This window comes from Martes martes (assembly GCF_963455335.1).
Source record: "Martes martes genome assembly, chromosome: 17".
Classification (NCBI taxonomy): Eukaryota; Metazoa; Chordata; class Mammalia; order Carnivora; family Mustelidae; genus Martes; species Martes martes.
In genome coordinates this window covers 51,569,609-51,597,521 of record NC_137905.1, presented here as the reverse complement: position 1 = coordinate 51,597,521, position 27,913 = coordinate 51,569,609, and the positions used below count along the sequence as shown (strand labels likewise).

General features: G+C 54.7%; 3 protein-coding genes across 14 annotated transcripts; 1 reads left to right on the top strand and 2 right to left on the bottom strand.

Annotated features, from left to right (window-relative positions):
- Window positions 1–1,378: 1,378 nt before the first annotated feature.
- DKKL1 (dickkopf like acrosomal protein 1) lies at window positions 1,379–5,559 on the bottom strand. Of its 2 annotated transcripts, none has more exons than XM_080828505.1 (5): window positions 5,372–5,559; window positions 4,901–5,108; window positions 4,264–4,404; window positions 4,049–4,141; window positions 1,379–1,775 (listed from the first exon to the last, which is right to left on the bottom strand). In XM_080828505.1, the coding sequence occupies exons 2-5, from the start codon at window positions 5,087–5,089 to the stop codon at window positions 1,464–1,466; spliced, it is 735 nt and encodes a 244-aa protein (XP_080684631.1). In that variant the 5' UTR covers window positions 5,090–5,108; window positions 5,372–5,559; the 3' UTR covers window positions 1,379–1,463. The 2 variants fall into 2 exon arrangements, with proteins under 2 accessions (XP_080684631.1, XP_080684632.1); XM_080828506.1 differs by having other exon boundaries at window positions 4,934–5,108.
- A 1,216-nt stretch (window positions 5,560–6,775) lies between these two features.
- Window positions 6,776–21,535, top strand: TEAD2 (TEA domain transcription factor 2). Of its 6 annotated transcripts, none has more exons than XM_080829186.1 (13): window positions 6,776–6,795; window positions 8,491–8,728; window positions 9,054–9,118; window positions 9,575–9,637; window positions 10,784–10,795; window positions 11,020–11,127; window positions 11,232–11,290; window positions 14,224–14,288; window positions 15,338–15,486; window positions 18,328–18,501; window positions 19,060–19,221; window positions 19,914–20,066; window positions 20,771–21,535. In XM_080829186.1, the coding sequence occupies exons 2-13, from the start codon at window positions 8,497–8,499 to the stop codon at window positions 20,882–20,884; spliced, it is 1,356 nt and encodes a 451-aa protein (XP_080685312.1). In that variant the 5' UTR covers window positions 6,776–6,795; window positions 8,491–8,496; the 3' UTR covers window positions 20,885–21,535. The 6 variants fall into 6 exon arrangements, 5 of the variants coding, with proteins under 5 accessions (XP_080685312.1, XP_080685314.1, XP_080685311.1 ...); XM_080829185.1 differs by having other exon boundaries at window positions 6,786–6,835; XR_013968338.1 differs by lacking the exon at window positions 6,776–6,795 and having other exon boundaries at window positions 8,497–8,728; window positions 20,771–20,943; window positions 21,161–21,535.
- CD37 (CD37 molecule) lies at window positions 21,312–27,249 on the bottom strand. 6 transcript variants are annotated; one of them, XM_080829193.1, is made up of 9 exons: window positions 27,029–27,249; window positions 26,288–26,362; window positions 26,087–26,159; window positions 25,055–25,179; window positions 24,863–24,937; window positions 24,247–24,351; window positions 23,377–23,613; window positions 22,913–22,996; window positions 21,312–21,921 (listed from the first exon to the last, which is right to left on the bottom strand). In XM_080829193.1, exons 2-9 carry the CDS (start codon window positions 26,354–26,356, stop codon window positions 21,844–21,846), a joined length of 846 nt encoding a protein of 281 aa, XP_080685319.1. In that variant the 5' UTR covers window positions 26,357–26,362; window positions 27,029–27,249; the 3' UTR covers window positions 21,312–21,843. The 6 variants fall into 6 exon arrangements, with proteins under 6 accessions (XP_080685319.1, XP_080685318.1, XP_080685320.1 ...); XM_080829192.1 differs by having other exon boundaries at window positions 26,288–26,443; window positions 27,029–27,173; XM_080829194.1 differs by having other exon boundaries at window positions 26,288–26,424; window positions 27,029–27,173.
- Window positions 27,250–27,913: the final 664 nt, after the last annotated feature.

The window sequence follows — 27,913 nt, the reverse complement described above, 5'->3', positions numbered from 1 at the left end:
CATGACCTGAGCCATAGATAGATGCTTAACCAACTGAGCCACCCAGGCGTCCCAAAACCTAAATTTTCAAAAGAAAGTTCACTTTTTTTTTTTTTTAAGATATTGTCAGAGTAAAAAAAAAAAAAAAAAGATTTTGTCAGAGTGACAGAGTACAGGCAGGCAGAGTGGCAGGCAGAGGCAGAGGGAGGAGCAGGCTCCCCGAGGAGCAAGGAGCCCGAAGTTGGACTCGATCCCAGGGTGCTGGGATCATGACCTGAGCCAAAGGCAGCTGCTTAACTGACTGAGCCACCCAGGCATCCCCCTATGTGTCTACTTCATGAGAGGTCTTGTCTCAGAGGGAACAGGAGACCCGGTGGGCATGGGGGCAAAGTGGACAAGGCACCCAAGACAGGGTCTGTGAACTTCCAGGTTTGGCTGAGGCATCAGGCCTGGCTGACAAAGCTGGTATGTCAGGAGTTGGGCATGGAGGGACAGACAGAGGGACAAAGGGAGAGACAAACAGCAAGTCGAAGATGGAGTCAGCATGTAAGTCAAGAGTCAGGGAATGTTGGGGCGCCTGGGTGGCTCAGTGGGTTAAACCTCTGCCTTTGGCTCAGGTCGTGATTCCAGGGTCCTGGGATCGAGCCCCGAATTGGGCTCTCTGCTCGGCAGGGAGCCTGCTTCCCCCTCTCTCTCTGCCTGCCTCTCTGCCTACTTGTGATCTCTGTCTGTCAAATAAATAAATAAAATCTTTCAAGGAAAAAAAAGAGAGTCAGGGAATGAAAAGATAAAAATAAGAGTGTGCAGAGATGCCAGGGGGCTCAGTTGGTTAAGCGCCCGCCTTTGGTTCAGGGCATGATCCCAGGGTGCTGAGATCAAGTCCTACATCAGGATCCTTGCTCAGGGGGGCGCCTGCTTCTCCCCCTGCTTATGCTTTTTCTCGGAAAAAAAAAAAAAAAAGCAGATTCTTCCTGCATCTTCCAGATAAGAACCCAGCAGGCCAACCCCTTGATTTTGACCTTGTGAGACGCTGTGCGGAGGACCAGCTGAGGCATTCTGGATTTCTGACCTGTAGATCTGCAGGAGCATACATACCCATTCTCAGCTGCCTTGTGATCACTTGTTGGGGCAGGGATAGGAAACAAATACAGACATTGGGAACTGGAGGACAGACAGGGCTGGAGGTGACGAGGTTGGCAACTGAGGGGATGGATGGGGCTGGAGGTGACAAGAGTTGGTCGACGAGCAGGCAGACGTCTGAGTGAGAAAACTGAGCCTGGAGACCTTGGCGAGAGTCAGTGGCACAATCAGATGTTATTCTTAAGGCTGGGATTGGGGGGGACTTGCCATGACCCAGTCAGCTGAGGCCTGGGGACAGATCCTGAAAGGAGAAAGTGCTGCTAGATGTAAGAACTTTATTTCTATATGGTGCTTGGGGTGGGGCCTGGTGGGGGATACATGCAGGTGTTCCCCAGTTCCCACCCCTATAGCTGCTGGGAGGGCCTGAGGATGTATAGGAAGTGGGTCTTCCGGGCAGGCAGCTTGGAGTGGGAGGAGCCCTGGGTCCCCTCTTCGAGGCTGTCCTCGTGGGTCCCCTCGCGGAGCCCATCCCGGATGGCCTGCAGGCGGTGTCGCTTCTCGCTGAGCCAGTGGGCGCCCTCCTGAATATCCTGGTGGGACCTCCGCCTTGGCAGCTTCATGATCCAGAAGGCTACTCGGGGATGGGGTTCTGGGCGGAAGCTGTCGATGGCTTTTGGGAGTGGCACCAAGGCCTCCTTCTCCTCTATCTTGGGTACCTGGGGAGGAGGGACAGAGAGGTCTCAAACTCCAAATGACAATCCCAGGATGCTACAATCTCGCTGGCATACTCTGCCCAATTTGCCCCCTACAGGGCAGTTTGGGAGTTTAAAGCTCATTTTGTGGTTTACAAAGCACGTGGTTTACAAGTGCGTTAGAATAAAAAATACGGAGATTTATAGAGTACTCTGGGATTAAAAGCACATTTCCGAGGTTTCAAACCGTTTTAGGATTAAACATACTCTAAGGTTTAGAAAGCAATTGGAAATGTACAAATCACTTTGGGATTAAAAGCTCCTGGCTTTCCTAATGCATGACTACAATTGCAACATGGGATCCCAGATCGAATCTTGGATCAAAAACCAAATCAGCTCTTAGGGACAGCTTTTGGTCCCTCTTTTGGGACATTTGAGTATGGACTGAATGTCTGTTCGGTCCTTGCTACTCAAAGTCTTGGCTGTGGGCCAGTAGCATCAGCAACATTCGAGAGCTTGTTAGAATATACAAATTAGCAAATTAGACATCCAGACCTACTGAATCAGAGGCAGCATTTTTCTGAGAAGTCCTGTAGAAGATTGTTATGGGCTGAATTGTGTCTCCGCGCCCCCATCCTCATTCGTATGGTGGACTCCTAATTCCTAGTACCCCAGAACGTGACCTTACTTGGAAACAGGGTCACTGCAGACTTCGTTAGGACAAGGTCATTAGGATGAGCCAAATCTAATGCAACCAGTATCCTTATGTCAAGGGCAAAATTTGGACATAGAGGTGCACACTGAGACAAGGCCATGAAAAATGAAGGCAGAGATGGGGGTGTGGAGAATGCTTCTACATTGCAAGGAATGTCAAAGATTTTCTGCAGACCACCAGAGGCTAGGGGAGAGGCACGGGATGGATTCTTTGTCACAGCCTCAGAAAGAACGAACCCTCGTGACACCTTGACCTTGAATACCTTGAATGCCTCCAGAACTGGGAAGCAGCATTTCTGTTGTTTCAGCTGTCCAATCTGTTCTACTTTGTTAAGGCAGCCCTAGCAAACTAATAGAGACAATAGTGTGATTTTCAATGTTAAATTTCTTGGGTGTAAAAATGGTACCATGGTGGGGCACCTGGGTGGCTCAATGGGTTAAAGCCTCTGCCTTCCGCTCAGGTCATGATCCCAGGGTCCTGAGATCGAGCCCCGCATTGGGCTCTCTGCTCAGCAGGGAGCCTGCTTCCCTTCCTTTCTCTCTGCCTGCCTCTCGGCCTGTTTGTGATCTCTGTCTGTCAAAAAAAATAAAAAAAATCTTTTTAAAAAAATGGTACCGTGGTCATGCGGGAGAATGCATTATTCTTTGGAGATACCCACTGAAGGATTTAAGGGTGGCATGTCCTGATGTCCGTAATTTACTGTCACAGAGTTCAAATGTGAAAAAGTAAAGATAAGGTAAATGTGGTAAAATGTTCATAAGTGGTGTATCTAGGCCGGTCGTTCTCAACGGAAGTCTGGAGATGGTTTTGGTTGTCACAACTGGTGGGGGAGGGGGCACGACTTCCATTTGGTGGGTAGAGTTAGTATTGCTTATAAACATCCTGCTGGGCATAGGACAGCCCCTACAACCAAAGATTATCCAGCCCCAAATGCCAATGGTGCCAAGGTCAAGAAACCTTGCTCTATGGAAAAGGGAATACAGGTTTACTGCATTATGTCTTTTTTCAACTCTTCTATTGATTCGAAAATTTAAAAATAAAGACCTGGGGGAGTGTAGAAGACCCTTATGGGTTTGCCAAGTGCTTGGGGTTTCTCAAAACGTTTTAGGATAAGAAAATAAGCACTTTGTGGTTAGAATCTCCCTTAAGAAGTTTATAAAGGTGACCAACGCAAAGCATTTGGGGTTCATCAAACACTTTGGAATGAAAGATCACATTTTGAAGTTTATGAGAGAGAGATCTGCCTAGCCGTTTGGAACAGATTAAAAAATACTTGGAGGTTTGCAGAGTACTTTAAGATAAAAACACACTTTGGGGTTTACAAGGGTGAGGATGACCCGGCATGCGGAATTAAAGGCACTTCTTCGTTTACAGAACTCTCTGGGGTTTACGAAGTGAGTGGGAAATATACTGAGGTTGTAAACCTCATTTCTGAGAGCTCGTTGGTCCCTTTGACAGATGATAAAACTGAGGCTCAGGGAGAGGAAGTGCTGAGCAGTTGGAATGGGAGTGTCAACTCATCTTCTCCTAAACTGCAGAAAATGTTTGGGCTTGGACATTTTTGTCAGGGGCATGTCCTAACCTTCCAGTCACCCTCCAAACTCCCCTCTCCTGGCTCAATGGATGCCACCATCTGCTGAGAGATCAGCACCTCTCCTGTCTTGTTGTCTGTCACCTGTGAAGACAGGAGGAGAGAGTGAGAGCAAAACCGCTTCCTTCCTCTGCCCTCCTCCCCACTGATACTGCAGCATGAGGGATTGTGGGGAGACTCCAGGAGGGACTTCCTGGCACAGGCACCTTGTCAATCTGGAGGTGGCTGGAGAGCGTGTTATTCCCCAGCCGGTGCTCCTGGTTCTCTTCTTGGTGGTAGTTCCTGGGGAGGCCCCGGAAGTCCATGGGGGCAGAGAAGAAGCTGTCCATGCCCCGCAACAAGTCATCCTTGGGCCAGAGGAGGGACCATTCATCTGCTGGGCCTCAAGACTCCCCAGTAAAGCTGCAGCCCTACCAGGATGTCCTTGAGACTTGCCCCACGTACCACCCAGCTCCTTCTCTCTCTGTCCTCTGACCCTTAGGGCTTAACTAGGTCACCTTCTGCCCCATCCCCCACCTGTCCTGGCTCTGTCTCATTACCTTCCTATTTTTGCTCCCTCCTCCCGGCCGCCATCCTACTGTCTCTGTGGCCCCATCCCCTTCTCCTTCCGAGTCTCTCTCTCCATTAGTCTTTGTCTCTGTCCCATCTCCCTCTCTGCTTGATTTCCTCCCTCTTTTCCTATCTCTCGGTCTGCCTGTCACTCTCTATTGATCTCTCTTGGTCCCTTTGACTCCTTCTCTTCCCGTCTGTCCTTCTGCCTGGACTCAACCCGTCTTCCATTCTGTCTCTTCGGACCCCTTCCATCCCTCAGTCCCCATCTGCCCCCGTCCCTCTCCTCTTTACCTCTTCTGAGCCCCAACCCTTGCCATGGCTCACTTTCAGGAACAGCCGGGTGAAGCCTTGGATTAGGCTCTGGAGGCCTAGAAAACCTGAGGAGCCCTCCTGGGCATCAGCATCGCGGATCGGGGCTGCAGTGGAGGGGGGCACCAGGGCAGAGGGGACCAGCAGCAGCAGGACCAGAGGTTGCCACATAGCGGGGCGGGCCGGGAGGCTGTGGCAGCGGTAAGGGGTCAGAGTCCCCGCCCCTAAATGGTCACGCCCCCACCCAAGACAAGCGTCGCTTTCCCATCATCCTTGGCCCCAGCAATTCCTCACACCCCGCCCACAGCCCCTCTTCCGTCCTTCTGCCTCCCACCTCCTCCATCGCGTCAGGCCCCGCCCCTCCACCCAGGCTCTGCTCCTCAGGGCGCTGCCTCACAAACGGATCTCATTCCTCTTCTTCGCCCACATTCATACCCAGATCTCATTCCTCACCTTCTCCCACGCCCCGCCCCTTCTCCTGGGTCCCGCCTTATGTTAGACCACAGTCCAGTCACCGGACTCAGACTCCGGCCGTCGGTCCACGGACTGTTAAATCCAAACAGTTCTGGTCTCGAGCCCAGGCTGGGGATACCTGGAGCGTTGGGTGAGCTCCGCGAGCCTTAGCCTCGCCCCTATTATCTGACCACACCCCATCTGCTGACCTCACCCAAGAGCCGGGCCCGCTATTGGGTGGCCACGCCCTGTGACCACGCCCCCAACCGTTAACCACACCCCATCGTCCGACCACGCCCCTGCCGGGTGACCTCGGCCCTGAGGACTTAGCTTGGCCTGTATTCTCGGATCTTGGCCCTCGCGCCCCACTCCAGTTCAGATGGCCACGCCCTTTGATTTAGAGCCGTGCCCCCACACGTGGGCCACTCCTCTGTGCCGCAGGTCTCGCAGCCAGACCCCTCAGTTCCATTCTTAGGCTCCCAGTAGCCGAGTCCGAACACTGTGGTTCATCTACTCCTCGATTTGTATTTCTCTCTTGAGTTTCTCGTCTTTGGGATTTGAAACGATTTCTGCATTCAACAGAGTGCCATGTCGGGACGCTGAACGGGAGCCCTCTTCCGTTCCACTAAAAAGTCCACCCTCTCTGGAAACTTAAATCTAGCCCTGTGTTCCAATTTCCAAGGAGCCTGGAATCTAGGCTCCCTTCGCCTTAGGGTCCCACAGTCCGGACCCCGGGCCCCTCTACTTCCCTGAGTTTGAACATCCAACACCTCCTCTTTAAGGGACCCAGGAGTCGGGCCCTAGCTCCTCTCCCCTCTCCGCTCAGGCTTCGACGGTCCCTCCCGGTCTTGGGACAGCTGCCACCCCAGTCCACTGGCGCGTGTGTTTCCAAGAGTCTGCCCTCCCGTGGCTCTCCAATAAAGTCCCGGTCCTCTCGCCCGCCTCTCAACTCTGGCAAAGTCAGAGGAAACCCACCCTCACATACCTTAATCCTCAAAAGTATACTTGCGGCTGAACAGAAAAGATCTTTTGTGTTCTTATCACTCTCACATCCCCAACATACAAACACACTAGAGAGCAGTCAAAAGTCCAGGCTCCCAGACCCCAGCTCCTTCAGACCCAGGTTTCTTGGCCCCCATCAACCTCCTCCCTGGGACCTGGGAGTCTGGAGCCCCCATCCCTCCCCGCTCCAGGGACGCAAGCATCCGAATCCCGAAGTTCCTACCAAGCCCAAGCTAGACTCCACCTTTGCCAAAGCAAAAATCCTCGTCCAAACTGTCACCCTCGGATCCCCCTTCCCTGTGTCCGGCGCCCGGGCCCGCCCCCCCTCCGGTCCCTCCCACTTTTCCCAAACAAAGCTCCCGGGCAACTTTCTCCCTCGCAGAGCCCCGCCCGCCCGCGGCTCCCCAGCCCCAGGCCGGGAGGTAGGAAGGCGCCGGCGGGAGTCGGGGATCCAGCTTTGGGGTGTGTGAGTTGGGGTGGGAAGCTACGCGTTATGAGTTGAGGTGTTTGCGGGAGGGTCTGTGAATTGCTTGGCGCCCTCTTTTTGCCCGCGGGCCCGACTTTGAGCTTGGGACCGAGTCTTAGTGAGGTGTTGGAACTTTCGCCGGAGTTGGGGTGTCTGTTGCTGGGTCTGAGTTTGGGATTGTGCGCTCGGGAGTGGGTGAGGGCTGGGGACTTTGGCGGCTGTGTCCGGAGGGTGCGAGTGTATGCGGCGGTGTGGGTATGAAGTGAGAAAGGACCCGGGCGTGTTTCTGACCGAGTTGGTTTCTGTGTGTCATTTGTGGACGCCTGATCCTCCTAATGGAGAAAGGAGGCCTCCGGGTGGCACAGGGCCGGGCTACAGTGCTTTCTGGACCTTCAGTCTTGCCTCTTCGGAAGTTTGGGGCCTGGGGCGGGAAATTGTTGGGGATCTTTCTTACCCGGCTCCTTCGTCCCTTTGTCTGGCCACATGGGGGAGAGCTGGGCTGGGATTTGGGCCTACGGGGGTCCTGAACGCCTCAGCGCCACTGGACTCGGCCTGGGGTCTGGTCTTTGTCTGTCTCGGCCTGGGCTCCAGGGTCCGAGAGAGGAGGGGGATGGGAGCCTGGACTCTGGGGTCCTGGGAAAGCTGTGGAAGGCGTGGAGCCGCCTGGGAGGCGGGATCTGACTGTATTGGAAAAAGTTTTCCCCTGTTCCTGGCCTCCGGAAAGTCACTGGGAACTTGAGTTGGATCCGAGCCCACGGTGCAGGGGGAGGGGAGGGAAGGGGCGGGGCCGAGGGCCAGAGGGGAGGCGCCCTTGCCGGCCAGCCCCTCCCCAGATGGGGGTTGTGGGAAACTGGGGGAGGGGACGCTTGGGCCCTTTGTTCTGGCTCTCCTGATGGCAGGGCGCCCTTGCCCCCCAGTTTGTGGTTCTGTGGGTCTTTCCTGGTCTGGGCTTGAGTTTCTGCCCTGAGTCTCTGTCCCTCCTCTCTCTGGCTCTCTGTCCCCTTCTCTCTGACCCTCTGTCCTCCTCTTTCTCTGGGTCTCTCTGCCTCCCCTCTCTGGGTGTCTGGCCCCCGACACTGGATCTCTGTCTCCCCCTCTCTGGAAGTCTGTCTCGTGATCTCTGGGTCTCCGTCCCTCTCTCTCTGGACGCCCCCCTCCCCCTCAGTCTTACTAGGGCTGGGGCCCCTCCTCCTCCCTTTCTCGCAGCTGCTGTTCACATCCTAGCACCTGTTCTTGGGGTGGGACTGAGAAGATCTCATCCACAACTCCCTTCCCTGCAACTAGGCCCCGACTCCTGTCTTCTTTCAAACCAGTAATCTATACCCGAAGCTTCGGCCCTCATGTGCCATGCGCCCCAGGCATTACTCTGGGGTCTTCGGGACTTCACCACACCCCAGGCTTCCCTGGAAACACAGAGGACACTCTCACCCTCAGCTGTCCCAGAAATCGAGCTCCCTTCTGCAGGACTTAGGAGTCCCGGCCCCCAGCCTCCTGCTTCCCTCAGACCCAGAAATCCAGACCCCCTCGCCCTCTCCTCCCTCAGACCCAGCAGTCTGAACTCCCAGCCCTCACTGCCCTGCAGTCTCTCTGTGGGTGGGGGGGCGAGGGCGGGGTGGGGGGAGGCACCTTGCTGAGCTCTGTGTTCCTCCAGGCCCAGATGGGGGAACCCCGGGCTGGGGCCCCCCTGGACGATGGCAGTGGCTGGACAGGAAGTGAGGAAGGAAGTGAGGAGGGCACCGGCGGCAGCGAGGGGGCTGGGGGCGATGGGGGCCCGGACGCCGAAGGAGTGTGGAGTCCGGACATCGAGCAGAGCTTCCAGGAGGCCCTGGCCATCTACCCGCCATGCGGCCGGCGGAAAATCATCCTGTCTGATGAAGGCAAGATGTATGGTGAGTCCGCCCCTCTCTTTTGCCCTGGCCCCCACTGATGAAGACTGAGGTAGCAGCTGGCATCGCTGTTGGCACAGATGAGGAAACTGAGGCACAGAACGGTTAAGTGGTTTGCCTGAGGTCACAGAAATAGCGGAGCTGGGATTTGAACCTGGCAGCCCGGCTCCAAAGCCTGTGGCAGGAACTCTCCCACAGAGCTGGGATGATCTGCTGGCCAGCTTGCTTGCAGACCTCTGGCAACTGTTGCTTCTCGCTCCTTCCCTGGTGTTGTGTGTGTTGAGAAGTCCCGTGAAAGTCTAAAGCTGTCCCGTCTTTGACTCTTCAGGTCGGAATGAGCTGATTGCCCGTTACATCAAGCTGAGAACAGGGAAGACCCGAACTCGCAAACAGGTGTCAGGACTGACTTGTGGGCCTCTCTCTGGGATGGGCTTGTCTTCTCGGGGGGTGGGGTGGGTGGGCATCCTATGATGGGCGTGTCCAGGTTCAAGGAGGATCTGGTTCATGTGTTTTTGTCTGTCTTGTTGGCACCTCTGTGCGTTTGCTCTGCTGTGCCTGTTTTGGTCTGGATCTCTTAGCAGCTGTGTTAGCACCAGGGACTAAGGTAGAGAGACGGAAAGATCCAAAGAGAGAAGATGAGGAAGGGAAAGGAGGCCTGGATTTGCTGGGTCTGGGGGAGATCAGTTGTGTAAGTGTGTGGCTAGAAGGGACTAGCCTCTGTGGACACGCCTGTGTTAACATGTGCCTGAGATAGCTAGCTTATTCTGTGTGTTCGTCATCGTTCATGTTCTGGGAGCTCTGGGGGCCAGTGGCTGTGTCCTGAGTCTGCTTCTCTGTCACTCCCCGCAGGTCTCTAGTCACATCCAGGTTCTGGCTCGAAGGAAATCAAGGGAAATCCAGTCCAAGCTCAAGGTACGGAGTGAGGCAGACACCCAGAGAGAGAGGGCAGAGACCCTGAGAGTGGGGGACAGAGAGAGGGATACAGAGACCCAGAGAGAAGGGGACAGAGATCCAGAGGAGAGGTCGACAGAAATACAGAGAAAGGGGCCCAGAGAGGCCCAGAGTGGGTAGCAGAGAACCAGAGATGGGTACAGAGTCACATGGAGATGTAGACAGAATGAGGAAATAGAGATCCCCAGGTCAGGGTCGGGTGGGGGGGCGGTTAGTGGCCCAGCAGGCTGGGTGGATAGAGGTCCTGGGAGAGGAAGAGATTTGTAGAGAGAAGGGGACAGAGATTTAGCTCAGGACAGGCAGGAAGGCTAGGGTGTCGGGCCTCTCCTCTGGCTACTGCGGTCCTCCTTCCCCCCCTCCTTTCTTCTCCTCCTCCTGGTGTCCTCCCTTTCCCCTCTTGTGCTATGACGACCTCCTCTTCATCTCTTTCTGGCTCATCTTCTCATTTTTTTTAGTCCCCACGTGGCCTGCCTGTCATTTCTGTGTCCAGAAATCTTCATTTTGTTCGGAAATTTTCACATCCTTTTTCTTCATCCGCTGGATTTCCGGTTTCCTCTTGGCCCGAGACCCTCATTTTCTTCTCCACTGGGGTGTGGGGTCTTCTCTGTCTCTTCCTTCTCTTCTTTTGGATTTGGGGACCATGACTTCCTGTTCCCCCCCCTCTTTTGTTTAATATTCAGAAGCCTTCCTCTGCTTTCTCTCCAGATCCAAAAAACCTTCACTTCTGGTCTTTTCTGGACCTCATGGTCCCATCTCTGTCCTGTCCGGGCTAGGAAGTGTCCACTGCGTATCCCTCTGGGTCTGAAGTTCTCACTTCCTGTTGCCTGCATATCCGGAAACCTTCACTTCCAGCCCTTTTTTGGACCTAGAAACCCCTATACTGTATACTGTCCTTTATTCTGGCTATAGGAACTCCTTTTCCCCTCCAGGCCTGGGCCCCTCTACTTCCTGTTCCATATTCATCCTTGCTCCTCCTTCCTCCCCTTTTTCAGCTCAGGGTGGTGGCACTGTAGGGTTTGGGAGGGCAGGAAGGTGAGAATCCAGGCCTCACTTCCTAAGTCGTGTTTTCTTTCCTCCTTTGGCACCCTCCCCCACCCCCACGGGCAGGCCTTGAATGTGGTAAGTCCCCCTGCCCATCCTCCCACCCGCTGCTTTACCCCAGCCATGCCTGAGGGGGCCAGGAGGGGCAGGGGGCTATAGGAAGAAGGATTTGTGCCCTCCCCCAATCCTTTGCCTTGACTCCCCATCTCCGCATCTCCCCATGCTTGCCCTCCCTGGCGTTGACCCACCCTGCCGTGTCGACTGGGATTCCCCATTAACATGGACCTCAACTTCTCCTCCAGGACCAGGTTTCCAAGGACAAGGCTTTCCAGACCATGGCCACCATGTCCTCAGCCCAGCTCATCTCAGCACCTTCCCTGCAGGCCAAACTGGGCTCTGCTGGTCCTCAGGTGGCTGAGAGATTGTGGGGCTCAGAACTGGAGGGGGGCGGGCTGTGGTTTCAACGAGGCACTGACTGACCCCCACCCCACCCCCTTCTTTGTCTCTTTTCCAGGCTTCAGAGCTTTTCCAGTTTTGGTCAGGGGGCTCTGGCCCCCCCTGGAATGTTCCAGAGTGAGTACTCTCTGTTTTGGCTCATCACCCCCATTTCCCTCATTCCCCCTAGAGAGATGTTTCTTATCCTGCTTCTGTAGCCAGCTGTCTGGATTTGAATCCTGGAGAGAAGGCTGGGGGTGAGGGTCTGGAGAGGAGGACGAGGCTTGACTTGAGATACTCGGGGGGTGGTGCAGGGCATAGAGAGTCCAGAGAAGGGGCTTCACGGGCTGAGAAGGAGTGGGGAGGCAAGGACAGTGCCCAGGGTCTGGTGGTGGCTGGGGTTGGTGACAGTCTGTTGATGGGTGACCTGGGGGAGGAGCAGGTTTGGAGAAGAAAGGACCTTAGTGTGGGACTGGATGAATGTGCGGGGACGGGAGGATGTCCGTGGGGAAAATGGCATCTCAGTGAGATTTGGTGGTCCCAGAGGCTCATGGGAAGGCGTGTTCTCATCCTGTAGGGATGTTCTTAGGCCTGAGGGGAGAGCAGGTGTCTTCTCTCAGAGTCAAAAGGAAGGAAATGGGTCCCCGAGGTACATGGGAATGTCCATTTCAGCCCCAAGAGAGCCCTGAGGGTGACAGAATGTGTTTGTTGCCTGGAAGAAGAGAAACAGGCCCCAGAGACTCATGGGAAGGGCAGTTTTCAGCCCAGAGAGGAGCCAGTGGATCCAGACGGGGTGTTGGGGGGGCCACGTGGCCGCAAGACCGTGAGGAGTGGTGTTGGGGGTGACAAGTAAAGTGTCATGCTGTGGGATCCAGGCTCCAGGGAGGGAAGAAATTTCCCCCGTGAGGTGCTGGGACCCAGGAAAGGGTCAGAACCTGGGCGGAAGGAATTGGAGGCTTGCAGGGAGGGGGCTAAGCTGGAAGGAGGGGTGGGTCAGCGAGCACTGCTCTGGGCACTGGGGTCCCACCTGTAGGGGAGCTGATAGTCAAGTGGGGGAGATGAAGGTTAATTAAATCATAACCCGCCTAAACACAAAATGAAAGAGAATGTGATGTGCTCTGAAGAACTACAATAGGTTCTGGGCTAAGAGAGAGAGTCCTGGGGGTTTCTGTGCGGAAGTAATGTTGAAGGCAGAGTAGGACTTGGCCAGGTGAAGAATGGGGGTTAGTAATATTTTAGGCAGTGAACACAGCATGTGCCAAGGCCCTGAGGTAGGAAAATTTGGTGAGTTCCAGGAAACGAGAAAAGGTATTCAGCCACTGGCCAGTCAGTTGAATATTTATTGAGAAACTGTTAAGTGCCTCGTCCTCTGCTTACACTGGGACACAGGAGTAAACAAGTTAGACAGGATCCCTGCCTTCATGGATCTTTCATATTTGGAGCGGGGTCCGGGGAGGGGGTGGAGACCGACGATAAACATGTAAACATATATAAGCATTCATAAGAAAAGAATCAATGTGGGAAATAAAACAAGGTGTATGTGCCCTCTTTAGTCAGGGGTCAAGAAGGACTTCTCTGAGGAGGTGGCGTTTGGCCAGCAGCCTTGATGATAGGAGATTAGGTCAGTGGGTAGGGTCCTGGAATTTAGATTTCAGAACGGGGATGCTGAGTACGAGGGCAAGGCCCCTGGGAGTGGGGAGTCTGGAGGTCCCTGGAATTTGTGTCTTTCTGATTCTGGTCTTTTGACTCTTTTTTTTTAAATTTTTTTTATTTTTAGTGTGTTTTTTTTTTAAGATTTCATTTCGTTTTGTCTTATTTTTATTTATTTGAGAGAGAGAGACTCTCAGGCAGACGCCCCACTGAGCAGGGAGCCTGACGTGGGGCTCCATTCTATGACCCATGAAATGACGACTGGAGCCGAAATCAAGAGTCAGACACTTAACTGATTGAGCCACCCGGGCGTCCCTTAAGATTTTATTTTTTAAGTTTTTTTTTTTTTTTTTTAGATTTTATTTATTTATTTGATAGAGAGAGCACAAGCAGGGGGAGCAGTAGGCAGAGGGAGAACGAGAAGCAGGCTCCCCCTGCTGAGCAAGGAGTCAGATGTGGGGCTCGATCCCTGGACCCTGGGATCATGACCCGAGCCGAAGGCAGGCGCTTAACCCGCTGAGCCACCCAGGTGCCCCAAGATTTTATTTTTAAGTAATCTCTACTCTGTATGTGGGGCTCAAACCCACAACACTGAGGTCCAGAGTCTCAGGTGCCCCTGGTCTTTTGATTCTTGACCTCTTCCTGACCTCTGACCCCACGTGTTGTCTCCATGGCCTCTGACCTTTCAGTCTCAATCATCTCTTCGGCTACCCATGGCTAATTGGCCTCTAGAGCTGGGCTGTCAGATACCGTGGTCACTAGCCTCAGGCAGTTACTGAATTTTAAGTCGATTAAAATTAACTTAAAAATTCAGTCCCTTGGGCACTCTTAGCCACATTCGTGCTCGGTAGTCACGTGTCATGTGTTCGGTGGCAACATGTGGCTAGTGGCTACCGTACTGGACAGTGCAGATACGGAACATGTCCATCACTGCGGGAATGGATTGGACAGAGTCTAGATTGGACATCTAGACTCTGTTACACTGCTTCCCCCACCCCGGACATCGGACCGATGCCCCATCTCCTGACCCTTGGCCATTTTCTCCTTACCCTCCTCTTTCTCCACATTGGCTCTCCCTTGTGTTCTTTCCCCACCTCCCGAGATCCTGTTTCTCTTCTCTTTCTGCCATTTTGTGAGAGGCGCCGAAATGTTGTCAACAGGACCACAGGCTCTGTAGTAGGGACTGACTTGGATTTGAGCCCGGGCTCCTCTGTGCCCCAGCTCTGCGACGGTGTGTGCCTCAGTTTCCTCCTATGCAAAATGGGAAGAGGAGTAATTGCACCTAACCTCCTAGGGTGTGAGGATTCCATGAACTTTTTCACGTTACGTGCTAGCAAAGGGTCTGGCGTGACCCCTGGTAAACCTTAGCTGGTACAGTTATCTTTCTACCTTGCTGACCCCCAGCTTCCTTTCTCCCTCAGCGTGAAGCCATTCTCACAGACACCGTTCTCCTTGTCACTGACCCCCCCATCTACTGACCTCCCAGGTAAGAGTCTGCTCTGTACCTGCCTTGTCTCCCCTCTCTCCTCAACCCCAACTGGTTTTCCTTCACCTTCCACTGATCAGGGCACTCATTTCTACAGAGGTCCAGATCTGAGGCAAATCTTGCAGGGGGGATGGAAAGATGAGTGATAGAATTTGTAGTAGTTAAGATCATGGCCTCCGAATTCAGACACACTGGATTTGTGTTCTGCCACGTGCTAGCCTGGAAGACACGGGGAAGGTGTATTTGTCAAGATTCTTTCAGATGCAAGTGACAGAAACTCAAATCAAGCTCAGTGGCCAAAAAAAAAAAAGTGGAATTTATTGGATTAGGTAACTGATATTTCAGGAGTGGCTGGACGGCTTCAGGCATGGCTGGATCCAGGGGCTCAAATGGTAGTGTCAGATTTGCTTGGTTCTGCTTTCACCTGTGGTGTTTGGTGGCTTTATTCCCTGGCAGGTTCTGCCCATCCTGGCAGCAAAGATGGCTTTCATGCTGATATGGTCCTAAGAACTCACAGTGGTGAAAGAGAACTTGCGGGTTCCACAATTTCATCAATTCGCAGTGCTTTTGGCTGCAAGTAACAGAATGCCCAAAGTAATAGTGCCTTAATTAATAAAGGCCTTAATGATTTCATATAACAAAAAGTCTGGAGGCGGGGTGCTCTTATGCTGTCTCAGCAGCTCAGCAATATTGGGACTGGCATTTCTATAGGTCCCTTGGTCTCTTTCTTATTGTCCCAAGATGGCTGTTGTGATCCCAGGCATCATGTCTCAAGCAGGACTTGACCAGGGCCAAAAGCTTTCTCCTCCCAAAGTTCTGTCTTTTTCATTCAGGAAGAAACTCCTTCTCAGAAGCCCCTCAGCAGATTTCCCCTAACGTCTCATTGGCCAGGACTGTGTCACATGGCCATCTCTAGTTGCAAGGGAGGCTGGGAAAGTGAGTATTTAGCTTTTTTAGCTTCTAAGCGGAGGCAGGCAAGAGAGAAGAGTGCTCGATGTATTCAATACACGTTAAGGATTTTTGTTGTCCTTTTTTTTCTCTCTTTCTAGGGTACGAGCCCCCCCAAGCCCTGTCACCCCCTGCCCTGCCCCCACCTGCCCCATCACCCCCAGCGTGGCAGGCTCGGGCCCTGGGCACTGCCCGGTTGCAGCTGGTGGAGTTCTCAGCCTTTGTGGAACCCCCTGATGCAGTTGACTCTGTGAGTGCAATTTTAGATCGTCACTGGCCAGGGAGGGTGGGGGCTGGGGGTTGGAAGACAGAGGGTGATAGGAAGCGAAAGGGTAAAGCAGTGGTCCTCAAACTTTAGCATGTCTCAGAATAACACGGAGGGCTTGTTGAAACATAGATTGCTGGGCCCTACCTTCAAATTCTGATTCAGTAGGTCAGTGTGGGGCTTGAGAAGTTGCATTTCTAACGTGCTCCCAGGCAGTGTTGTTGCTGCTGGCCTGGGGACCACACTTTGAGAACTAGCATGGAGTGAGAACTGCTAGCATGGAGAAACTGGATGGTCGTGGGGTCACGGTTGGGAAGGTCAGAGAAACTTGCCAGGTCATTGCTTGTTCATTCAGCAAACGTTTTTGATGGCCTACTGTGTGCCAGGCATTGTGGTGGAGACTGGGAACCTGGAAGAGCAGATCTTGTTTTTTAGGCTTGAGCTTTTCCTGGGCTAGGATGGAGCTAGTACCATATTAGTCATGGTGGGTTGACTGTTCGCAGAAATAACCTTAACCTTCAGGGAATGAACGTAACACCAGTTTCTCACTCATGTCACATTTCCGTGTAGGTGTTCAAGTAGGAGCCTTCCACACAGTGATTCAGAGAATTCAGGCTCCTTCCGTTTTGTGGTTCTGACGTTTTCTGGGGCTTCAGAATCGGCTGCTGGATTCCCTGCATCTGGCCAGCAGATGGTGGAAGGGAGAGACCCAAAAATCCTGCAGAGTTTTTATGGGTCTGGGTTGGAAGTGGCAACTATCAGGTTCTGCTCACATACCATTGGCCAGAATATAGTCATGTGGCCCTACCTCACTGCAAAGGGGTCTGGGAAGTGTAGTTTAACTGTGTGAAAAGGAATGGGGAGTTTGTCAACACCTAGCAGTCTCTGCCACAGCCACGTAAACACCAATTGCTGTGTATGGTGGTCCTATAAAACCCAAGTTGAAACCCTCTCATTTCACTTGGAGCAAAGGTAAAGTCCTTTCAGTTGCCCACAAGGCTCTGCATGATCTGATCCCCATTCCTGCTCTGTCCTCACCTCCTGCCCTTATACCCTTGCCCACTCTGCTCTGGTCACACTGGCCTCCATGCTCTTTCTCAAACACACCAGGCCCACTCCTGCCTCAGGGCCTTTGCATCTGCTGTTCTTGCCACCTTGAATATGTTTTCCCAGATACTGCCACTGTCTCTCTCCATTCGTTCAGGCCTTTGCTTATCTTCTCAGATTGGCTTTCCCAGACCATTTTATGGAAAATACCCACTGCCATCATGCTCAACTGCTTTACTATTCTTTATTGGGAATTTTTTTCATAGCGTTCATCACTCTGAAATTTATATTATCCGTGGGTTGATTTTTATTAAAATTGTCTGTCTTTGCTAGTAGACTCCATGAGAACTCCATGATGCCAGGGACTTTGTCTTGTAGCCCGAGGACCCAAAATAGTGTCTGCACACAGTAGGTCTCCCAATAGATGTCCATTGAACAATGAGTATGTGCTGGAATAGGGGAAGCTCAAGTTTTTGTGGGTGTAGAGAGGAGTCATTTTTTTTTTTTAAAGATTTTATTTATTTATTTGACAGACAGATCACAAGTAGGCAGAGAGGCAGGCAGAGAGAGAAGGGAGGAAGCAGGCTCTCTGCTGAGCAGAGAGCCCGATGCGGGGCTTGATCCCAGGACCCTGAGACCATGACCTGAGCCGAAGGCAGAGCCTTAACCCACTGAGCCACCCAGGCACCCCAGGAGTAATTTTTTTTTGTTTTTAAATTTCTGTTTAATTATTTGTCAGAGAGTGCACAAGCTGGGGTGTGGGCAGAGGGAGAAGCAGGCAAGGAGTCCATTGTGGGACTCGATCCCAGGACCCTGGGATCATGACCTGAGCTGAAGGCAGACACTTAACCTTAAACTGAGCCACCCAGGTATTCCCCAGAGGAGTCATTCTGCCTGGGAAGTTAGTGAAGGCTTCCCTGAAATGACAACATTTGAGTTGGGCTTTGAGGGTTATGTAGGAGTTTGCCATGTGCCGAACTTCATGTTGCAGGTACAGAGATGAAAGCAGCGTGAAGTTTTCAGAGAAACAAATAGTCCAATAAGGTGTGGGAGCTGGTGCGGCTGCAGATAGGTGGGCAGGTGCCAGTTCTGGAGGAGCTGGCATTGCCAAGCTGAGGGATCTAGGCTTTGTCCTGAGGGTGATGGGGAACTATAGAAACGAGAAGTCCCGTCTGATTGTGATCAAGTGAGGCTTCCAGGAAGAGGCAGATTTGCATAGACTTGGGCCTTGGAGGATGGAGGGAAGATTTGTGATGCAAAAGAAGATGGGGAAGGTGTGAGGATTTCAGAATCTGGACAAAAAGTGATGAGAATGGGGACAGGTCGGGGGTCTTGATGTGGGCTAAGTGGATTCCATCCATCCATCTATCCATCCACTGATTGAACATTTGGGACCATCTATTCAGTGTAGGGCCAGGTCGAGGGGGTGTGGGTTTTGTCCTGGGTGCTCTGGGGAGCCACAGGGAGATTGTGAGCAGGGGAGTTCCACGGTCAGCTGTGGGGGTCTGTGAGGGATGACCGGAAGAGTAGAGATCAGAGCCTGGGAGGCCAGGGAGGAGGCTGGGGAGAGAGTGGAGAGGATGGGGCTGTGGAGCTGGAAAGCAGGGGACAGGACTTGGGGACTAAGGTGCCGTGGGACAGAAGGGAACAGCGACAGTGCTTGGGAGTCAGGCCTAGTGTCTGGGCGGACAGTGTGAATCTGCTCGTGGGAGCTGGGGGCAGTGAGCACCCAGGGTGCAGCCCATCTCCCACTCCTCACCCACGGCCCACCCTTCTCAGTACCAGAGACACCTGTTCGTGCACATCAGCCAGCACTGCCCCAGCCCTGGAGCGCCCCCCCTCGAGAGTGTGGACGTCCGGCAGATCTACGACAAATTCCCTGAGAAAAAGGGCGGCCTGCGGGAGTTGTATGATCGTGGGCCTCCTCACGCTTTCTTCCTGGTCAAGTTCTGGGTGAGTTCTGCCGCCGAAACAGAGTGCCTGCAAGTCATGTGGCCTCCCATGGAAGGGGATGCCCAGAGCGTAAGCCCCCTTTGGAACAGGGAACAACGAGCAGTTTTGCCCCCAGGGTGGGATGGATAGGACTTGGGCCTCCAGGCCCCTTTGCTAGGGAGTAGCCACTTGCCTTAGCAACCAGGCTCATGAAGGGGTGGGGAGGGGAGGGTTGCTAGGGAGTAACCTGCCTCCTTAGTAACCAGGCCCTTGGAAGGGGCTGAACTCCCGAGTTGGGGGCTTCAGGAGAAGAAAGTTGAATTCTAGGTCTCCTTTGTTGGGGGGACTGTTACTGGAGAGAGAGGGTCAGGACCATTTTAGGGAGCCAGGCTTCTCCAGTACCAGTTGAAGGGTGGGTGTTTTCCAGAAACAGGCCCATGGAGACACGGGGCTTTGAATGCAGAGGAGGGGTAGGCAACTGCAGGGCTGTGGGGGAAACCAGGCCATGGAGCAGAGTTCCCACTTGAGAAGAGTCCCCACCATTTATAAGGAATCTACCTGTGCCCCCCCACCCCCCAGGCGGACCTGAACTGGGGCCCGAGTGGCGAGGAGGTAGGGACCGGCGGCAGCGGTGGTGGCTTCTATGGAGTGAGCAGCCAGTACGAGAGTCTGGAGCACATGACCCTCACCTGTTCTTCCAAGGTCTGCTCCTTTGGCAAGCAGGTGGTGGAGAAGGTGGAGGTGAGGCTGGAGGGGTGGAGCTCTGGGCAGGTGAGCGCCCAGACACCTGCCACTTTTGGGGTACAGACTGAAGGGATCAGAGCCACAACAGCTCCTACACTTGGGTGTCTGTGTGGTGGGGTGGGGAGTTGTCCTATTATCTTTGAGGGTTTTATTCATGCATGGGCTTAGAGCTGATATTGTGTCCCCAAGTCACATGTAGGGGTTATTTTCAGGGTTCAGAGGTAATGTGTGGTACAGAGATTTATAGTCACTAAGATTCAAAAGGTTCTTATGCGTATGCAGGAATCTGTAGGGCAAGAAGGTTCGGGGGTCACACTGAGGGATTGCTGAGGGCCTGAGGGGTCTTGAACTCAGAGGTCATGTAGAGTTTGGAGACCTAGTGGAGGGGAGGGTCTCTGGAGGGTGTGAGGGTATCTTAGGGTCTGGGGGTCAGAGCAATCCAGAGGTCTCAGAAGGGTCAGAGCACAGTTTTGAGAGGCTGGAGGGGTCCCTGGTTTGCAGGCTGAGGGATCCCAAGTCAAGGACCCATGGGTCCAGGTCCCATCTCTGCCGCCCCACAGATGGGGTGATGGCGGGGATGACAGTAGTGGGGAGTAGGCGTGGCATTGGAGAGGCACAGAGTGCCTGGGGCAAGCCCTGTGTCTCTGGGTCACTGCCCTGCCCACTCTGTGCCCCCCACCCTGGTTCAGACGGAGCGTGCCCAGCTGGAGGATGGGAGGTTTGTGTACCGCCTGCTGCGTTCACCCATGTGTGAGTACCTGGTGAATTTCTTGCACAAGCTGCGACAGCTGCCCGAGCGCTATATGATGAACAGCGTCCTGGAGAACTTCACCATACTCCAGGTGAGGCACTGGGGCTGGGCTGAGCAGGGCAGCCAATGGGGTGGGGAGTGCCTACAACGGCCCCTTGGCCCGGGGACCCTTGCACGGGGGCGGGGGGCATGACACGGGGGAGCCTACAGTTGAGCCTTTGCTTAGGGGACCCCTTTAACCAGGAAACTGTTGTGGTGGGGAGTCCATAGCACTCTCATTTAGGGGGATCCCCCCTCACTGGGGAAACGGACTTAGAGGGCATCCCACGGTGGATCCTTGGTTTAAGGGACAACCCCCCCTTTCATAGGGAACCTAACCTTAGCCCAGGGGACATGATATGGTGGGATCCCCCTGAATTCTGGTTAACTTTGAAGATTTTGAGAGAGTTGAAGGGAGAGAGAATCTGAGGTAGACTCCGCCCTGAGCACAGAGCCCAATGTGGGGCTCGATCTCACAACCATGAGATCATGACCGGAGCCGAAACCAAGAGTTGGACGCTTAGCTGAGTCGCCCAGGTGCCCCTACTTTGGTTAACTTTGCTATGCCATCCGATGGGAGGCCCCGCACTGCCGACGCTCAAATGGGGAACTGGACATGTCAGGCATCCCCTAGACCTAGGGAATGTGATATGGTGGGGACCTCTTTCCTAGGTATCCCGTGGTACCTTGGGGAGGGCACAGTGGTCCCTGCTCTCCCTTTTGTGCACAAACCCTTTCTCTTGGCCTCCTTGGCAGGTGGTGACAAACAGAGACACCCAGGAGCTGCTGCTCTGCACCGCCTATGTCTTTGAGGTCTCCACCAGTGAGCGGGGGGCCCAGCACCACATTTACCGCCTGGTCAGGGACTGAAAGGGGACCCCAAAAGTGACTCACCCCCCAGATTACCCTCCTCCCAGGAAAGACCTCCGGCTTACTTCATGCTCGTTTGGGGAGGGGGCTGCTCTGTGTTAGAGAGGACCTTACAAGCTGGGTGGTGAATTGAAAAGATGCATCCTGATATTGGGACGTCACGGTGGTGTCTGAAAAGGACAGATCGCTCCAGAGCATCAGGGACTGGGGACAGAAGTGAGACAGCCCCGAAGTACAGCACTGGTTTCTCAGTCTCTAACAGGCCCCCTCCCGCAGCTTGGTTTTGGATGTTTTTGGATGGTCTTAGAAAGTATGTTGGTTTGTCCCTCTGTTTTTTCAGCGCCCCCCTCCCCTTTCCCAATCTGCCTCTCTTTACCAACCCCAACCCTGTGACCTTGAACTCAAATACTGAAGGTTAACCCTTTGTGCAGGAGCAGAGCCAGGTGGGCCCTGAAAATATTTTTTTTTAATATAACAAGAGATATTTATAAGTGGGTATTAGGGTCGTGACTTTTTCTCAGCTGGACAAGCTGTGGGGTGAGGCTTTTAAATCTCATCCTCTCTTCTCAACAAGACTATATACTGTGTTGCCTCCCCTCGCCCGCAAAGTGTGTTGGTTTGTGTTTTGACAGAGGATAAAACTATTTTACCAAAACGCAGGGGATTTATTTGGGGTTTGGGTGAAAATAATCCTGTGGGAGGTGGTAAGCCGAAAGATGAGGCAAGGAAATGAGGTATCTTTGGGGGCAGGAAGCTGGTGGCCGGAAGCCCCAGGTCCCGCGGGAGAGGTGACAGCAGCTGGGCAGGCAGACATCTGAGTCCCCCAGGGAAATGAGGAGGTGGAGGACTCAGTGGTTGGGGCGAACTGGGGATTGAACAAATATTTACAGACCACAGGGAAGCCCCTAGGGCACTTGAAGGGGACGGGACGGGGCGGGGCTTTGGGAAGAGACTGGGGCCTAGCGGTACCGAGCGAGCCGGTCGTAGACTTGGTCCAGGTTTCTGCACAGGAATATCGAGAGCGTCATGAAGCTGAGCTATAGAGAAAGGAGACCTGGTCAGAGAGGTCCGCATTGTCCGGCGAGGGGGACTGGGGTAGGGATGGTGGGTGTTCCGAGGGAGAAAAAGGGGTAGTGCCAGGGGAAGAAAATTAAGTGTGGAGATTTGGGAGAGGCGGAGAAAGGTGAGGTTAGAGGAAGAGCTTGGCCAGGTTGAGAAAGGGAGGGTCAGGGATGGGAATTTGGGGGCTTGGGGTAGACTACCAAATATGGGGGGGGGGATGGGAAGAAAGGGAACAGGGTGGGGTAGGGAGTATCCAGCTGCGTCTAGCGCAGGTTCAAAGTCTGGGAAGGAGTGAGATCAGGAGCTAGCCCAGGGTACTTTATTCTGGAGGCTCATCTTTCTCTCTCTCTGCCTCGGCCGCTAATTCCACCTCGACCTCCACCTCCTCTGCCGCGCTCCCGGTCTCAGGTTGTTCCTCGTCTTGATCCCAAAGCGGCCAGGGCCCCAGGGCCACGGGCAGCTTGCCCTGTGGGGACTTGTCCCCCCAGTTGGGACGGGCATCCGCCATGCCCCAGCCACCCCACAGACCGCCGCTACGCCCGCTGCTGCTCGGTACACCACAGCGCCCGCCGCCGCCATCAGCACTGGGACCAGGCCCGGGGCTCGAACCACAGGCGCCCGGCACCTGCCGCTGGCGTTCCCGGCGGAGCGCCCCGCGCAAGAGTAGCAGGCTCAGCCCCGCCACACTCACCTGCAGGGAAAGGGGAGGGATATTGCGGCTACGAGCAGGGGGCAGGAGCGCCAAGGAGGGCCAATGAGAGCGTCGCAAGGGCGGGAGGGAACGCCTACTTCCTGCGTGCAGCCAATCGGGGCTTGCAAGGGGTAGGTCTCCCGCGTGCCACGTGGGGAGGCCGGAGAACCGGGATGGGCTGAGGCTCTAGCAGGCTTGCACCTTTCCCAGGGGTTTGGGGTAGGGCCATCTAGGGATTGTAGGGTCAATTGCGAGTGGGGGCTGGACCAAATTACCTCAAGGAGACCGACACCTAGACAAATGCCCACTATGGAGATGAGGTTGTTGTGCAACCACTTTTGGAGGCTCCGCGCGCAGCCCTGGGGATGTGAGATAAGGTTAAACGTAGGGTCTTTCTGGGATTCGCCCTCAAGCCCGTGCCCACTGTTCTCCTTAGCCTAGCCTTCACCCCTCTTTCAGGCACCGCCCCTCATCCCTAGTTAGAAGGGTTCTCTAGTCTCTCCAACTTGCCCGGTCCCACCCTCCTCTGAGTCACGCCTTTTCTTTTAGGCCCCGCCCAAACAAACCGCGTCCCTTCTAGGGCCCCCCACCCCTCCTGATGTGCCCACTTTCTCGTAGCCCCACCCTTCAGACCCTTCCCCTGTCCAGCGGCTCCGCCTCCTGGGGAAGCAAGCCCAGACCGCAGCCCTACCCCCTCACAGGGCCCTCCCCTTTCTAGCGGGCTCCAAGCCCTCCCCACCTCGCTGTAGATATTGCTGTTTGCAGGAACCACGCAAAGGTCAGTACTGTGCCGGGGTCGCGCCCGCGGTCCGGGCCGGCTGAACTGGGGGAAGGAGAGCTTGTCGAAGACTGCGGAGTCATTGGTCGCCGATGAATTATAGCAGGAGCAGGGCACGCGATGCACCTCCGACTCGTTGCTGAGGAGGCTGGGGATACTGAACCAGTCCTGAGGAGAGTTCCAGCCGCAGCAGCGCAGCTGTGAAGAGGGACGAGAGTCAAAGGGACGGGGACTGGAGGGATTCAAGATGATTTGGGGGTTCAGGGGACTGGATGATGTGTATGAGGTCATGTTGGGGAGCAGAGGGCTAGATAGTGGGTGCAGGGTGGGGGATGGCGGGCTAGGCTTGGGGGCATAAGGGGAACATGGGGTTGGGAGAGACGAATCACGGGCCACCTGGGGCTGTGGGAGGAGCTGCAGAAGACTGGGTGGGCTGTGCAATTCAGCCTCAGGTAGGGGACAGGTGGATGGGAGGGCAGGGCCACGTGAACAACCAGGGAATGGAGTCTCACGTGGGCCGGGTCCCCTGGGGCCAGAGTCACTAAAGATCAGGGAGTGGGGTCACGCTAGGGCCTTGGGACTGAGGGCGAAGTCTTGTCGGGGCAGAAAACGGAGCCTCTCCAGGGTCTGGGAGCTGGAGGGAAATGGCCACACTGGAGTCTGTTCCGCTATCTTCTGGGGGCGGGGTGAGGTTGGGGGTGGGGTGGGGTTACCTGAAGGTAACCCCACCCCACCCCACCCCGCTTTGTTGGGGCAGGGGGCAGAGCTACGGTCAGAATCCCAGAGCTAGAGGGAGGGATTCGCATCTGGGCGAGTGGGGACCTCACGCACCTGGAACTGCACGTAGTCCCAACTCTCCTCCGCCGCCGACTCCTCCGGACGCGAGCGGTAGTTCTGGATGGTCTCCAGCACGATTTCCTTCACCCTCCGCTCCAGCTACGAGGCGGAGAGTGAGGCTGGATTTCTACCCGCGTTTGCCCCTACCCAGTCCAGCTACTCCCGGGCTTTCTCAGTCCCAAGGGGTCCCCGAGCGGTTTGAAGGCGCTCTCGATTTCTCACTGAATGGCTAGCTAGGTCTCTGTTCCTCAAAATCTGCCTGTTTCTAGCGTCTTTCTGTTCCCCCGCTATCTCCCACGGTCTCTCATTAGGTCTCTGTCTCTCTGGGAGTCACCTGTTTCTCCCCCCATTTCTTCTTCTTTTTTTCTGTTTGGATCTCTGTCTGTCTTGCTATGTCTTGTTTTCCTCCATCCGCGTCGTGATCTTGCTTTGAGTCTCCTTGTCTCTATCTTCCTGTGCGTCTTATCTGTGTCCCTGTCTCTCTCCGTCTTCCTCTGCCTGTCACTGTTATTTCCCCTTGTCCTTGTTAGCCCGTGTCTGCTTTTGTTTCTGTCTTTTTCCACCACCCCCATACATTTGGGGGGAGTGTGGGAGGGGAAGCCAAGCTCACCCGCATCCGCTGAGTGGAGATGAGGATTCCCAGGGTGATCTGCGTGGCAAACAGGAGCAGAAGTATCCCAAAATACTGGTGGGCAGAGTGGAGAGGTCAGACTGAGTGCCCCCCCACCAGGATACAGAGGCTGCCAGGGCTCTGTTTGCCCGGGGGTGGGGGGGTGGGGGGGGTAGTGGACAGGGGACTCACCAGGCCCAGGAGGCAGCGGAGCTCCTTCAGGGACCCCACACAGCCCAGGAGGGCAAGGCCCATGGTGAGAATTCCTGAGATGGCCAGGGCCTTGGACCAGATCTGCAGGGGCACGAAGGACAAGCCTGGGGAAGGTGAGAGGCGGTGACATTGGGCTCATGCCTAAGCTCCAGGGAGCCCCATTCCCCTAAGCTCCAGGGAGCCCCATTCCCCACCCACACAGCCAGCCACTCAACTGGGAAGCAGTATTCTGGGGAACTCTCTGGGTGTCTGTCCCTGCCACATGTTGAGCCTCTATTCCTCTCCTTCTGGGATTCTTTGTCTCCCTCTCCCTGGGATTCTGTCCCTTCTGAGTCTCTGTTCCCCAACCCCTGCCCCAGGTCTTTGTTTCTGCTCTGAATCTCTGTCCCCCTTTCTCTCTGGAGGCCATTTCTTCCTCTTGCTCTCAGTCTCTCTTTCCTCCTTCTGCTCCTCCTCACCCCCAACAGTTTCAGTCCCATGACTTGATCTGTGACATTGGATCAGTCACTAAAACCTCCCTGAGGGCCGGGGGGAAGGTATCTATTCCCTAGGGTTATTTTAAGAGACACATGGGAGGCACGCGTTCAATGCTGTCCTCAATACAGGGCAAACACTTATTAAATCTGAACCATTAGGATCGCGACTATTATTCTATTACGACTCTCCTATTATTATTAGTGTTCTCTCTGCTCTTCTACTTCCTTGCTGTGTAACATCCAGTAAGTGACATCCCCTCTCTGAACCTCAAGAGAGGGGAAGGTTTGTGGGAGGGTCTGATAAGCATCTGCATGAGCTCTACCGCCTAGGAAGTGCCTGAGAAATGGCTATTACCATTTTTATTATCATTCATATGCACAACTCATTTGCCAGAGGAAGACTGCAGGGGCTAAGAGCAGTGGCAGGCTGTGAAGCAGAACCTGGGACAAGGGAGACCCCCGGGACATCACCTGGGGGGCAGGCCAGGTCATGCTTGCTCCAGGAGGCCCTCCCCGATGGCCCTGGCCCCCTCACCTACAAAGGACACGAAGCTGGTCTTGTCAATGAGTATCCAGATGCCGAAGCAGAAAATAAGGCTGCCTAGGACCTGGCAAGGGGAGATGGGAATGTGGCGGTGGGCAAAGGCGAGGGGCGCTGGGGGAGGTATATCAGGTCAGGGGGCTGGGGCACGGGCTGGGGCTGGGGCCTGGGTTGGGCAGCCATGTGGTAACTCACGAAGAAGAAGAGGTTGAAAACGAAGAGGAGGTACTTGATGAGGCTGAGGCAGCTGTCCTGGGCCGACATCTTCACCTAAGAGGGGTCAGCAGCCCGTGGGAGGAACAGAAGAGAAGAGGTGTTGGGCCCGGAGGAGACTGAGCAGAAAGACAGAGGCTGTGAGAGACGGAGAGGGAGAAAGGAAGAACACAGAGAAAGAGGAAGTCTCTCCCCCCACCCCCCCACCCCCGCCGGCGGGGGGAGCCCCACCCCCTCCCTCTACAGGCAAGGTGGCTTTCTGGTCTGTTTCTGCGCCCCCCTGCCTCCCTCACCTGCCCCACTGGGACACACACCCGTACTGGAGGGGCCTTGGAGTTTGTGGGCACCAAGGACACGCTGGGTACTCCCTCCCAGGTCTCCATGGTTCAGGCTGGGGGACCCCTGAGCTCCTCGCATCCACCTACTCTGGGCACCAGGACCCCGGGCCAGCCCTGGACAGCAGCCGACCTCACAGACACTCTGACCTCACTGCCTGCTAAGCTCTGCCGTCTCTGCATCACTCTCTGCCCCCCCTCCCCCACCCCTTTCCAGCCCTCGGCCTCTCTCGCCCTCCCTTTTCTGGGTCTCTGTTCCCTTCTGTCTGGGTCTCTGTCCCTCCCTGCCCGCCCTTCCCCCCAAACCCCTGCATCTATCTCCTCCCTCTCCGGGTTTCTGGCCCCTTCTCTCTGCAGGCCGGTCCTTTCTCTGCTTATGCGTCCCCACCTTGTCATGGCCCCCCTCTCAGAGTCTGCATCCTGTTCTTGGCAACAAGTGTAGAGCGCGGTGCTCCCACATGCTGGGGCAGGGCTTGGGCACCTGGGGGAAGTGAAAGTGCTGCAGTGCCCCTGGTGGGAAGGTCCCTGGGAGTGAGGGGGGTGGTGGCTGGGCAGTGCCTAAACACCCGGAGAGGAAGCTGAGCCTCTAGCAGTACTTCCTGCATCTGCACTGGGGCCCCAAGAGGGGGAGGCTGGGGAGGAGTCAGGATTGAACCCGGGACCTTGGCAGTCAGATCTAGGTCCGCGCCTGCTTGCTTGTCTCCGGACCTGAGCTGCACACCCAGCAGCCTCTGAAAGTCTCCCCTGTTGCCCCATAGCCCCCACTCTCGCCAAGTCAGATTTCCACGTTTGGGGATGTTCCTATCATCCTGACATCCACCCAGGCCTTGGAAAACCGGCGCCTCTTAGACACTCACCACCCTCTCTTGCTGAGAGATCTCATCTACTTTTTTTAAAAAAAGATTTTATTAAAAAAAAAGATTTTAGCTCTCGGCCTTAGCGCCATCTTCTTGGAAACCTCTGCGCCATGAGAGCCAAGTGGAGGAAGAAGCGAATGCGCAGGCTGAAGCGTAAAAGAAGAAAGATGAGGCAGAGGTCCAAGTAAACCACTAGCTTGTGCGCCGGTGGAGCCACAGGAGCAGAAATAAGGAAAGCCAGAGGCCAGGGACGCTGGTACCAATTGTTGGGCTGCATGCCTACTCTCTAGAGCTTGATTCAATGGATCTAGACCATCCATCGCCATCAGGTCGCAGCTACCACCTTTGAGAGACCCACCTTGTTCATACCAAAACCGACTCTTTTGGCCCTTTGCCCTGGACCTGTGACTTTTCGG

What these genes read in the sequence shown, in the direction of transcription:
- DKKL1 (XM_080828505.1), bottom strand. Translation starts at nt 5,089, where the DNA reads ATGTGGCAACCTCTGGTCCTGCTGCTGCTGGTCCCCTCTGCCCTGGTG. An exon ending in AGGGTTGGGGCTCAGAAGAG is followed by an intron (nt 4,405 to 4,900) that starts GTAAAGAGGAGA and finishes CTCTGGCCCAAG; the next exon opens with GATGACTTGTTGCGGGGCAT. An exon ending in GCCACCTCCAGATTGACAAG is followed by an intron (nt 4,142 to 4,263) that starts GTGCCTGTGCCA and finishes CTGTCTTCACAG; the next exon opens with GTGACAGACAACAAGACAGG.
- TEAD2 (XM_080829186.1), top strand. Translation starts at nt 8,497, where the DNA reads ATGGGGGAACCCCGGGCTGGGGCCCCCCTGGACGATGGCAGTGGCTGG. An exon ending in CCCATCTACTGACCTCCCAG is followed by an intron (nt 14,289 to 15,337) that starts GTAAGAGTCTGC and finishes CTCTCTTTCTAG; the next exon opens with GGTACGAGCCCCCCCAAGCC. An exon ending in AGGTGGTGGAGAAGGTGGAG is followed by an intron (nt 19,222 to 19,913) that starts GTGAGGCTGGAG and finishes ACCCTGGTTCAG; the next exon opens with ACGGAGCGTGCCCAGCTGGA.
- CD37 (XM_080829191.1), bottom strand. Translation starts at nt 25,117, where the DNA reads ATGGGCCTTGCCCTCCTGGGCTGTGTGGGGTCCCTGAAGGAGCTCCGC. An exon ending in TCTCCACTCAGCGGATGCGG is followed by an intron (nt 24,352 to 24,862) that starts GTGAGCTTGGCT and finishes TCCGCCTCGTAG; the next exon opens with CTGGAGCGGAGGGTGAAGGA. An exon ending in ACAGCAATATCTACAGCGAG is followed by an intron (nt 22,997 to 23,376) that starts GTGGGGAGGGCT and finishes TCACATCCCCAG; the next exon opens with GGCTGCGCGCGGAGCCTCCA.